At 46.9% G+C, this 13,192-nt stretch overlaps 1 protein-coding gene across 1 annotated transcript in view; it reads right to left on the minus strand.

Moving 5' to 3' along the window:
* The window catches only part of plcg2 (phospholipase C, gamma 2), a 226,957-nt gene that overhangs the window by 31,152 nt on the left and 182,613 nt on the right, over window positions 1–13,192 (minus strand). The window contains exons 22-26 of the mRNA XM_038806353.1: window positions 11,259–11,355; window positions 10,922–10,988; window positions 10,621–10,781; window positions 2,955–3,060; window positions 864–1,079 (exon numbers count right to left, since the gene is read on the minus strand). Coding sequence (XP_038662281.1) covers window positions 864–1,079; window positions 2,955–3,060; window positions 10,621–10,781; window positions 10,922–10,988; window positions 11,259–11,355 — 647 coding nt within the window. The remainder of the gene's footprint in view (window positions 1–863; window positions 1,080–2,954; window positions 3,061–10,620; window positions 10,782–10,921; window positions 10,989–11,258; window positions 11,356–13,192) is intronic.

The raw sequence follows: 13,192 nt of genomic DNA on the forward strand, positions 1-13,192 counted from the left end.
GCCCTTCTCCCAGGGGATGGAAGAACAGAAAATGACAGTGTTAGACATTCCGACACATGCAGCCCACGGGGTGGGTACCTGGTGGCCTCAGTGGCCAGCCCATCCGGCCATGGCAGCCGGTATGGATGCCGAAATGTGGTGCAGGGTGGGGATTCGACCACTCTCCTGGTTGGGGGGGGGGGGGGGTGATCATGGGTGTATGGGAGGGGGTGTTGTTGCCAGGGGCACAGTGTTGTCTACTCACCCTGGCCACCCTGAGGAGGTGGTGGTTTTTTCCTTCACAGCAGGCCTGGTCCAGACAGTATTGGTCGTGGCGCTAACTGTATCTGCCATCTGCGCCCAGGCACGTTGAACAGCGGCGGCTGGCAGCCTCCTTCCCCACGTACTGAGTGTCAATTGTGAATCTGGCAAATCCTGCACCATTTAATGGAATAGATTGTGTTCCACGTGGTGCTGGTGCAAGACCCTTAACAGTTGCTGAATCGGTTCATGTGCGGCGCCAACTTTGCTGTCGTAGAAGTCCACAAATCCTGCCCCGGCATCAATACTTAAATCGAGAATCCAGCTGACTATACCTGGAATTCTTGCTGACATATTTAATTTCATTTTTTTTTAAATTACTTTTTGGAGTTACAAATCCAGGGCTCAGAGTGTGGACAGAGGCGATCCCCTAATCCAGCTCCTTGCCTGCTCCAAAAACCAATTCAAATTCAAATTGAATCCAATTCATGGTCCCCACAAGAGACACACCAGATCTGAGCCAAAAGGCCGAGAAGTGATCATATTTATTGTTTTAATTCTGCAAAACTTTGGATCAAAAACAACTCAAGTTCAAGAGATGCAAAATGAAAAATGTTAAGCACCTGGAGTTTGGAAATTTAGAGCTGCCATTTGGGATCCATGTTGCCAAAGCACAATTGGGTCGTAGTTGGAAGAATCGATGCGTTGGCCTTTTGGATAGATTCGGGAGAGTTGCTTGCGGTTGTACTCTCGAAACTCTTTTGACTTTTGTTTCAGAATGGTATCTGCCTTGTTCTCTGCAAATGATCTCATTTCTTTGTAATCAATGATGTCTTTAGCTGAAAAGAAGATATTATATTTCTGAGTAATTGCTATATTTGCCTTTTTCATCATTTATGCCGCTATAGTTAAAAGCTTGATCAGGTTACAGGACTGCCGGAGATTTCCCTTTGGCGGAGGTATAAAATGGAGGAAATCAGTGGTAAGGAAATTCAAGTGGGTGTGTTGCAGGCAATAATCCAATCTTGAATCGGAATGCAATGGGCAGTGATCTGATAACAAGCGGTAAGTAACGGGCGATGATCTAATATGAAGTGGCTGTGTAATGACCAGGGTGACATCAAGTAGGTGTGTAACAGGCAATGATCAAAGATTGAGCCGATGTTTAATCGGTAATGATCTAATATAAAACACGTACGAAACGGGCAATAACGGGCATCGAGCAGGTGTCTCCCAGGCAGATGAGCCAACATTGAGTGGGTGTGTAATGGACGGACAAATCAATATCAAGTGGGTGTATAATGGGCAATGATTTGAAACTCAACGGGTGTGTAGCGGATGGATGAACTGAAATTGCCCGTTTCACATCCCTGCCGAAGTTGTACGTTCTGTGTAATGAGTTGGACCAACTATGGGAGAGGGCAGAACAATGACAGAAGAAATATAATGCAGAAAAGAGTGACGCAAAAGGGGAAAATAGACAACCTGCAAACTCTATGAATGGGGCAGAAACAGCTGAGAGAAAACTAGGAGTCTTAGGGAGTTGATGCCAAACAAAGGCATGCAATGCACAGCAACAAGAAACAAAGCCAATTGGATGTTATATTACACAGCCAAACCAATAGAATAGAGAGTACAAGAGGTGAACTTAAAACTGTTGTGGTCAGCTAAGAACTGGGGAAAATTAAAAATGAAATTGGTATAAAATAAAATGAAATGGGGAATTGATAAGGACAGCTGTCTGACGGGAGTTTTGATATGCAAATTAGCATATTTGTATGAGTGCAAGTGTTTACCAATGTGACTAGGGGAAAACAATGGGATATAGAAGAGGTACCTTCAAAAAGGAAAGACAAGGGAATTGGGACTTATATTCTAAAAGGCTGGGTCCACAGAGTGGGTAACATCAAAGGGAACAAATGATCTATCAGTAGCACAATAACTGGAGATAGGTACACAGTAGGTGCAGCTACCAACACAGCCACACCCGGCTGCAGAAAATAGTTTTCCCTGAAAACAAGCTATTGCTAAGTGGGCAGTTGGGTAAAATCCAAAACTCGAACTGAGAAATTACGCCGTGACTGAAGCTGAAGAAGGTTTTCCTAAACATGGACAAATAACCTGTGGGTGGTAATTATCTGCTGGATTTAGCTCATAGAGTTAGATAATATTGGATGTTGTTTGGGAACAAGGGGCATCTCAGAGTTCAGGAAACATAGGTAGTTGGGAATAAAGGGGTAAAACTTCATGTAATGCTCTGTGTGTATAGCTATCAGTGCAGTTAAATGTAGTGTTATATGTATATTTTCTAATCTATAATTATCATGATCTTATCCGCCATTTAAATTATGCCATAGACACTTAGGTGTTACTCTCCCATTTAATTTTTCTCCTCTCTAAAGGAAGCTATTGCTTGACTTTTCTTTATTCATGTTGGCTTATATCAGGAGCTGAGCAGAGTGGAACTTGTACATCCATTCTCACAGTACACCAGGGCAGTCACGCCTCAGTACCTGCTCGCAAATGATTTCATGACAAGAATCGGTAGAATGTTCTCTGTACAAAGTAACCAATGATATCGTAATTGTTCAGTTGGTACTAGGAAGCTGGAAAATATCAGGTAAACAATTCTGATGGAAGAGACTGGGAAAATGCCTAATATTAAATACAAATCTACCAGTGAAGATGACCCCTCTACACGGAAAATTAATTACCGTTCAGCAAAAATTCTCGAGACTTTGTTGGTCTGCAATATACAACTAAATCAGATAACTCTTTGGCGATCTGCTGTTTCCTCTCCATCTCATTTCGATTCTCCTCCTGTCAAAACAGAGCTCAAATAAGTTTTTCTGCCATTCACTGAAACTTCATATCCCATGATCAAATAAGTAACTGCTACACACTAGTCAGTCTATTCAGCCATAAATCTGTTCCCTTTTAAACATTCTTCTACAAAATGTATGTAACTGATAGTAAACATTTTTTTCTGCACAGAAGAAATTGTAGTGCTTTGCCAAGTATCACTTGCAAAAGAATGCTGCTAGAATGAGGATTTTATCCTGGTTAGTTACTGAATCTTTCTTTCATTTTTACATATTGTGTGTTTGTTTCCCTCTAGGTCAGTGATATTGATGATCATGTCATTAGTTTATCAATAAAAGTAATCTTTGCTCTGGATTTTGCTTCTGTCAGGATTTCTGTAATTGTACCAACCGCTTAGATAAAGAGGGCTGGATTCTCTGCAGCCCCGCGCTAAAATCGCGGGGGCGGAGAATCCAATTTCACACCGATATCGGGCTCGGCGTCAGACTGGCGATTCTCCGGGACCCAAGAATCGGCGTGATCGCCGAGTAGGTCGCACGGCTGGGGGCCCATTGCCAGAGGCCAGCCCAGCGATCCTCCACTCCCGATTGGTCGAGATCCCAATGGCGTGGTTCAAACCACCTATTGCCGGTCAGGATGCTGGCGTGGTGGCTGCGGACTCAGACCGCGGCTGCCCTGGTGGGGGGGCGGAGGGGCATTCTAGACGGCCGGGGACAGATCGGTGGGATTAGATCTTCGGGTGCACGGCCGATCAGGGGGCTCTATATTTTTCATCTGTCTCCTCGGTCCGGGTCCACCATGGCGCTCGGAGCGGCTGCTGGAGGCCGCCGTCATGCGCATGAGCGGACTCAAAACCGGAAGTGCAGGGGCTCATATCCGCAGCTAAAGCTGCGTGAATTTCCCTGGGTCCCTGCTAGTCCCCTCGAGGTCATTGACCAGCTCATCATTTTTGCAGGAAACTCCAGAGTAAAACTCCAGCGGTTTTACGCCGGTGTGGGCACATAGTCCCAAGAGTATTTTGAAATAGTGATTCATACAGAGTGCAGTGACTACTGATCTGCAGGTAAATAGAAAGGCCATTTTGCACACAGCGATCCCACAAACAGTAATGAGTTAATTGGTCAAATGGTGGTGATGGTCAATGAAGGACAATGACCAAGACAACTCCTGGATCTTCTTCAATCTTTAACATCCACTTGGACAATTATACAAGACCTTGGTTGATCATATTCTCCAATGGATTACACCTGCACCCATATTGATCTCTTTCACTGTTACCCTGGAATCCCAGCCTCACTTATGCAGTCACGAGACCATGGTTCAAATCATGTATTCAACTAGACATGAAAATTTGAATGAAAACGAATGTTCAGTAATGCGCAAATGCGCAGGGTCAATTTTCCAAATGTGTACTTCTAACGGCGACCCTCACCGATTGGAACACAAACCAGGAAACCGCAGGTGCACTACCCATGCGGAGTGTGCTCACAGCTTCTGGATATGTACTCCTTAAAGTTGACGGTCTATATTGGGAGGTTCTATTTAGAACATGCTCTCTATTGTGTTATACTGAGCCCATCCAGATCTGGAATTCTGGAATTTCTTAAATTTATGAATTTTATCTGCAGAGGCAGTGCATATGGTACAGGCCTGAGGAGGCAGTACTCAAACTGCACGGCGCTCTTGGTCATACTACATATTGAGTACAGAGTTTAGTTGTGGTCACTGAAAAGCAAGTGATCACTGGAGGCAGTGCAGAGAGCCATCCTGAGATTTATCTGTGTTTGGGGCTTTGACTTAAAAGATTGACTGCACATTTCAGTTTGGGATAGAAACATGAGAGATGCTTATTTTGAGGGACAAAGATGATAATGGTATGCAAAAAATAAATCCACAATAAGATTGGTACACTGGTTCAAACTAGTAAACGGTCCAAAGACCGTTAGTTTGATTGAACATGCCAAATTGTCCCGAAGAGGGGTTACGGGTATAGAGATTGGGCCTGGGTGGATTGTGCTTTCAGAGGGTCGGCACACACTCTTGATGGGCCGAATGGCCTACTTCTGCACTGCAGGGAATCTATATTTTATATCCAGCCTCCATTTGCAAGCTCGGACATTTTAATGAAGTTAGGGAGGGATGGGGCCCTGAAACCCGCCCTCTCCTATGAAGGATGAATGAAACTGACAGTTTGTGGGCTCATCGAGAGTTTGTCCCAGGAATGTTGGCTGGACTTTCGCAGCTGCTGTGTTTTGCACCAGCTGCAGGGAAGTGTGAATCATGGATTAGAGAAGAGGTAAGTGAAATGGTTTTGAAAGTGCTATGATTCGGCCATGTAATCACTGCTTTAACATTGTGTTTGTCAGATTGTTACTTTTACCAAGCTGTCAAGTAAAAGGTCAACATTGTGAATGTGGAGCCGCCTTTAGATGAGTAAAAAAATGGATAAAATAGAAGAGTACATTTCACATTGTTAAATGGGCAGTCTTATATGATAACTAATGTTAAAGTTTCATCCTTTCCCATTGCTTTTCTGAATTCAATTTAGACATCTCTTGAAATAACAGTTCTGAAGTCTGTTTAATAAGGGAATTCTATGTTGGTTGCAATCAGAATACCTAATTCTTTTATAAATGCTTCACATTGTTTGTACAGCTACTTTGAAGAGTCTCTTTATTTACTCGGGGTGTTTTATGGCCATTCAACAGCTTCCAACTGTCATTAAATGGCTTGTGGGTTCTGTTCATAACATGGATACTGGGTGAAGGGATGAGAAGAATGGGGTGAGGGATGAGGGGATTGGGGGCGAAGTTGAAGAGATGAGGGGAACTGAATAAAGGGGATTAGAGAGTAAGGGGATAGGGTGAAAGTGGGTTTAAAGAATTCTGAAAGATCAACTCATATGATCTGTTAGGTGAGTTACTGATTGCCTCGGAAGTTCCAGGCCAAGGTGTTTTGGGAACAGAAGCTGACCTTTTATCCTGCCAACTCTGGACTTGCCCACCTCCAGTCTTGTCTCAGGCCTGCCACTTAAGGCCTCAGCTCCCAAGAGGGTCCTGCTTGCTGGCATTCCCGAGATGGAGGCGGGATCATGACTGATTAGGTCCTACTCCTGATTTCCACCTCCAACAGAAAAATCCAGCTCAGCATGTTAATTGTATAGAATAGATTTCCATATAGAATAATGAAGGTGAACATCCTGGAACTCTTTAAGAAGCAATTTGATAAAACAAAGGGATGGAGGGCAGACTACTGAATCTTCTTGCAAGGTAGGAATTTGTATGAGCCAAAATATAGGGCGGCACGGTGGCACAGTGGTTCATGCCGTTGCCTCACAGCGCCAAGCACCCAGGTTCGATTCCGGTCCTTGGCTGACTGTGAGGAGTTTGCACATTCTCCCCATGTCAGTGTGGGTTTCCTCCCGCAGTGCAAAGATGTGCAGGTTAGGTGGATTGGCAATGATCAATGCATGGGGTTTAATGACAGGGCTGGGAATGGGCCTAAGTAGAGTGCTCGTTTGGAGGTTCAGTGCAGACTCGATAGGCTGAATGGTCTCCTTCCACAGGGATTCTAGAAAGCACCCATTGTTTAGCAACAGAGACCCACACGGCAAAGCAGAAACACTTGAGTTTGGAACCAGGTAACCCAGAGGCAAGAAACATTCCACATAAACTGCCAGTACAGGCAGGACAATACAGAGGGACAGAAAGCAAGTCACAGTCGCGAAAGAACGGGAAGTCCCAGAAAGCAGGGAATGAGAATTCCAGGAAGTTAGAGGAACAAAGAATATAAACCTGAAAAAGGGTTCTGTTCAGTGAAGTCAGCAGCAGAGAGTGAGGCTCTCAGTAAAATACAGGCCTCACTCTCTGCTGCTGACTTCACTGAACAGAACCCTTTTTCAGGTTTATATTCTTTGTTCCTCTAACTTCCTGGTTCCCTGCTTTCTGGGACTTCCCATTCTTTAGCTACTGAGACATCCATTACAGAGAGGCCAGATAGCTGTGGTGGTCCTAAGGTTGGTGACACTTTGATACAGCTTGTGAGGTAGTGGTGTTCTGTTAGTGTGGCTAAGTACCTGAGAGATTGTGTGGAAGTTCGAATGCACAGGGCAAGCTCTTCCTGATATCTCGGAGGCTTGCATGGCTGGCGCGTAGGAAAAGAGTGCCCTCACCGCACAGGCCCACCCGCGGATCGGTGAGCCCCGAATGCACAGGGATAAGAGAGGTTGAAATCCTGGATGTGGATCCTTGGTGAAGGCACACAAAAGAAACTGGGAGAAGATTCTCAGTGTATTCTTCAAGGGCGGAAACCCTTGTTTGAAAGGCAGAGTTTGAGTGAGAGCAGTCATCTCACAGTGTGACAAGCATCTGGGGTGATTTGATGAGATATCGACAGAAGTTGTTTCAGGTGACATCTGTCACTTGGGGTGGGATTCTCTGACCCCCCGCCGGCCTCCGAATTGGCGGGGCGGGAATAGCGCCGCGCCGGTCGGCTAAAGCTCACAGCGGCCACCCCGGCGATTCTCTGACCCGCAATGGGCCGAAGTCCCGCTCCTTCTCTGCATGTCCCACCAGCGTAAATTGGACTAGGTCCCTTACCGGCGGGACCTGGCGGCGCGGGTGGGCTCTGGGGTCCTGGGGGTGGGGGGCGTGGAACGATCTGGCCCCGGGGGGTGCTTCCACGGTGGCCTTGGCCGCGATCGGGGCTCACCGATCCGCGGGTGGGCCTGTGCGGTGAGGGCACTCTTTTCCTACGCGCCAGCCATGCAAGCCTCCGCGATGGCCGGCGCGAAGTTGAACCCCCTCCCCCGCGCATGCCCAGGGATGACATCAGCAGCTGCTGACGCCCCCGCGGCATGAGCGGACCCGCGCCGGCCGGCGGAGTCCCTTCGGTCCTGGCTGGCGCGGCGCCAAAGGCTTTCCACGCCGGCCGGTGGGGCACGGGCCATTCCGTCGCCGGCCTAGCCCCTGAAGGTGCAGAGAGTGGTTCACGCCACTCCGTGCTGCTGGAACCCCCCGCCCCGCCGGGTACAAGAGAATCCCGCCCCTGGTTTCAGAGTGCGGTGTGTCTGACCACATTTTGCCGATTTGTTTAAATGGACTGTCTACTTACTGAGGACATTAGAGTATAATGTACATTTTGCAACTTGTGTTATGTATCCAAAACTGTATATATGTGTGAAGGTATAGCCGGGGTGAAGGAGTAATGTATTTTAGATCACCTTCTCTTGTTTAGTAAATGCTTTATTCTTTTGTTAAAAAATAAATGATTAGTCCTGTGATTCTGTTCATCCATGTCTCTTAAACAAAGTTAGGATTTATCAAGCCAGGCTCCACTCTGGGATCAGACTTGTCCAGCAGTAACATCAGCCAGGATCATAACAGTGGGTATCAGGCATGAATAAATCATGGTTGACTGCGATGCTCCAAATTGTTGAACTATCTGCCAACAATCACTTTTTAGATTCACACATTAAGAACAATGATTGAGAAGCACTGGTGTATCTCACTGCCTGAAGTTGTCTGAGAACCAATGCTGCATTGAAAATTAATTTGTTCTCAGTCATTGGGAGCACATCTGTAAAGATTTATGATTTATCTGGGTTGGTCATGGAGTAAACCTCCACAGTATAGAAAAGTCTCTGGCTGGGATTCTTCATTTCTGAGACCATGGGTGGTATTCTCCGCTTGCCGACGCCAATTTCGTAATCGCTCGCTCCAAAACGGTGTTATCGAGGAGTACGCCGCATGGCGTTGGGACGGCCTCTGGACGTTACCTGAAGGCCCTCCCCCGATGCTCCGCTCCCAATGGGCCGAGTTCCTGATGGCGCAGGGCACGTGTGCTATCAGTTTTCGGGAACCCGGCGTACTGGCTGCGGACTGTGTCCAGTGGCACCACAATCGGGGCGGGGGGGGGGGAGCCGTGCCGCTGGCCGTGTGGGCTTCGGCGAGGGCTGGGGGGACTGATGAGGGGTGGCATGGGGGTGGCGAGGAGGCGTCCAGTGGGCACTATCTGGCAGGTTGGACCCGGCAATTCTCCGTCAGTTTATTTTGTGAAGACTGTGTGTTTTATGTGGTACGACTGTAAGTCCCTCACTGGTCGGAGGGTCAGTGCTGGGGCCTCGCCGATTTTTTTCAACGTAAAACTGGACACTTTGCTCCGGACAAAGTCTCAAAATCGGAGAATCCAGCCATAAGTTTTGATGCCGGCGCAGGATTCGTGGACTTTCACGACACCAAAACTGGCACAGAACCTGGATCGATTCAGCATTTGTGGAAGGACTACACCGGCGTCAGGTGGAACATAATCGACTCCAATAATAAACAGTGCGGGGTTCCCATGTCCGTGATTGACACTCAGGAGGCTGGCAAGCTGCAGCCGCACGTATACATTACACTCCCCACACACACTCTTCCCAGCCAATAAGATGGTACTGGTTGTGCTGAAGCATGCCCATACCGCTGATGGGTCGGCTGTGCCCAGAGGGAAGCCAAGGGGGTGGCCTGAGGGGACACCCATACGACCCGTGGCCCTAAGTTCAAAGTGGGCAGTCAGCAGCGGGGGCAGCTGCATGGTTGCCTTGCCGGCTGCGGCAATGGTGTTCTGTGCCCGTCCACTCCGACCCCACAGCCCACCTCCTGGCCACCCTCCACTACACCCCCAGCCCTGGCAGAAGCCCCCCCGGCCAGTGGCACAACTGTCAGCAAACTAGGGTGATGTTGGACACTTTCTGTATCTCCTCTCTCTCCCGCAGCAGCCACAATGCCGGTTTCACGATTTTTAAAAGCACAAGTCAACCGCGCTGTCGGGAACTCGGTCCATCAGAGGCGGAGCATCGCGGAGGCTCCGGATAATACCAGGGTCCGGCCCGCTAATGGCATGCAAACAGTGTTTACTGTACTTGCGTCTGGACTGCATTGACGCCGCAGTCGAGGTGACGGAGAATTGTGATTTGGCGTCAAATCGGCGGCCACCGCGATTTTGCCGTCAGAACCTATTCTCCGGCCAATCACATTTCATGATTTCGGCGTCAGCCAACGGAGAATCCCACCCTCCGTTTCTATTGAACTCCAATGTTTGAATGCAGATGGACAATGCAACGAATGGTAGCATTGTGGATAGCACAATTGATTCACAGCTCCAGGGTCCCAGGTTCGATTCCGACTTGGGTCACTGTCTGTGCAGAGTCTGCACATCCTCCTCGTGTGTACGTGGGTTTCCTCCGGGTGCTCCGGTTTCCTCCCACAGTCCAAAGATGTGCAGGTTAGGTGGATTGGTCATGATAAATTGCCCTTAGTGTCCAAAATTGCCCTTAGTGTTGGGTGGGGTTACTGGGTTATGGGGATAGGGTGGAGATGTTGAGTAGGGTGCTCTTTCCAAGAGCCGGTGCAGACTTGATGGGCCAAATGGCCTCCTTCTGCACTGTAAATTCTATGAATGAACAAACATCAGTGACGCACTGAACCAAACTCAGAGCTCATTGTCAGCGATCACAAATGGTTTATTTTCAATTTGACTTCATTCTCTTGTGAAATAAATATTTTGCCCGAGACATACCTGTACATACGTTTTCTGTGAACACTGTATCACTTCAGAGTACCAGGAAAACATATCTTCCAACGTGTCAGTCCCCACATCAAGGGGCGGTGCATCTGGGGGTACTTTAGGTTGAATAGTAAACACGAATGCCATCCCGTGCATCCCTTTTGACTGTTTAGCTGTTTTCAAAGCAAGTAACACTTCAGCTTTTACAGTATCCTTCCACATAGAAACTCAAAGCCATTAGAACAAAGAAATAAAGACAGTCAAACAATAACATTCTTTCATCATTGTATCTCGTGGCACAGCTCATACTTACCAACAGAACACTTGGCGAGTTCCACAATTCCTCTGCATATTACTCCTAGGGGGTTATCCTCTGTTATCTGAACAATAAGTTAAACAAATAAGCTCAAGGGATGGATCTTCACAACTACTGAAACCAATTTGAGATCATTATTAGTAAAATTGACTCAAGTTATGAGTTAAATTGACCCCAAGACAGAGAAAATAATAACAATGGAAAATTAACAAATGGATAGATACATTCTCAAGGTAGCAACACCAGCATGCTCAAATAGATAATCGTGACCAAATGAATCAAACCACAGACACCATAACTATATAAACACAATTACTAGACAAATGAAATATACCTGGTTGCTAAGGTCTTCCTGGATTTCAGCACTTATTTCTTCCACATAGTTGGAGGGAAAAAACTTCTGTATTTTGTCTTCATAATCCCCCTTCCACCTAAACATAGCATGGAGACAGAGTTAAGGAAGTTCTTACGAATAATCTTGGTATATTGTTTGAGCTTTTTCACAACGGGGCGTTTGCTGGGAGAGAAATTACAACTATTGAGTGGGTGACCCCTAATCTGTTCTTGAGGTGTTGCTTGAGGGATACATATTGGCCTGGACACCAGGAAAACCATGCTGCTCTTCTTTAAATAAACACTGCCATAACATCTTCACTTTACATCTAATCCAAGGCACAGCTCTCCAACAGCGCAGCATCATTACCTCAACATTGCACCGATGTGTTAGCTGAGATTTTGAGCCCAAATCTCTGGAGTGAGAATGAAACCAAAAATCTTTTGATTCAATGGCAAGAGTGCTCCACACTGAGCCAGGGTGTGTGTGTGTGTGTGTGTGTGGGGGGGGGGGGGGGGGGGGGGGGTGAAGAATAGCAACTTTGGAGGACAGAAACAAGAAATATCAAAGGTATGAGTGGCAAACAGTAATTCTGACTGGGATGTCCTCCTGACAAGGATACAATGCAAGAAGAATGGGCTGCTTCAGTTTGAGCACCGGAAACAGAGGAAAGGTGTATAGAACATAGAACATAGAACACTACAGCGCAGTACGGGCCCTTCGGCCCTCGATGTTGCGCCGACCTGTGAAACCATCTGAAGCCCATCTGACCTACACTATTCCATTTTCATCCATATGTCTATCCAGTGACCACTTAAATACCCTTAAAGTTGGCGAGTCTACTACTATTGCAGGCAGGGCGTTCCACACCCCTACTACTCTCTGAGTAAAGAAACTGCCTCTGACATCTGTCCTATATCTCTCACCCCTCAATTTAAAGCTATGTCCCCTCGTGTTGGTCATCACCATCCGAGGAAAAAGACTCTCACTGTCCACCCTATCTAACCCTCTGACTATCTTATATGTCTCTATTAAGTCACCTCTCAGCCTTCTCCTCTCTAACGAAAACAACCTCAATTCCCTGAGCCTTTCCTCGTAAGACCTTCCCTCCATACCAGGCAACATCCTAGTAAATCTCCTCTGAACCCTTTCCAAAGCTTCCACATCCTTCCTATAATGTGGTGACCAGAACTGCACGCAGTACTCCAGGTGTGGCCGCACCAGAGTTATGTACAGCTGCAGCATGACCTTGTGGTTCCGAAACTCAATCCCCCTGCTTATAAAGGCTAGCACACCATATGCCTTCTTAACAGCCCTATTAACCTGGGTGGCAACTTTCAGGGATTTATGTACCTGGATGCCGAGATCTCTCTGTTCATCTACACTACCAAGAATCTTGCCATTAGCCCAGTACTCTGCATTCCTGTTACTCCTTCCAAAGTGAACCACCTCACACTTTTCCGCATTAAACTCCATCTGCCACCTCTCAGCCCAGCTCTGCAGCTTATCTATGTCCCTCTGTATCCTATAACATCCTTCAGCACTATCCACAACTCCACCGACCTTCGTGTCATCTGCAAATTTACTAACCCATCCTTCTACACCCTCTTCCAGGTCATTTATAAAAATTACAAACAGCAGTGGCCCCAAAACAGATCCTTGCGGTACACCACTAGTAACTGAACTCCAGGATGAACATTTGCCATCAACCACCACCCTCTGTCTTCTTTCAGCTAGCCAATTACTGATCCAAACCGCTAAATCACCTTCAATTCCATACTTCCTTATTTTCTGCAATAGCCTACCGTGGGGAACTTTATCAAACGCCTTACTGAAATCCATATACACCATATCAACAGCTTTACCCTGATCCACCTGTTTGGTCACCTTCTCAAAAAACTCAATAAGGTTTGTGAGACATGACCTACCCTTCA

Source organism: Scyliorhinus canicula, chromosome 9 (genome assembly GCF_902713615.1).
Source record: "Scyliorhinus canicula chromosome 9, sScyCan1.1, whole genome shotgun sequence".
In the NCBI taxonomy this organism is placed as follows: domain Eukaryota; kingdom Metazoa; phylum Chordata; class Chondrichthyes; order Carcharhiniformes; family Scyliorhinidae; genus Scyliorhinus; species Scyliorhinus canicula.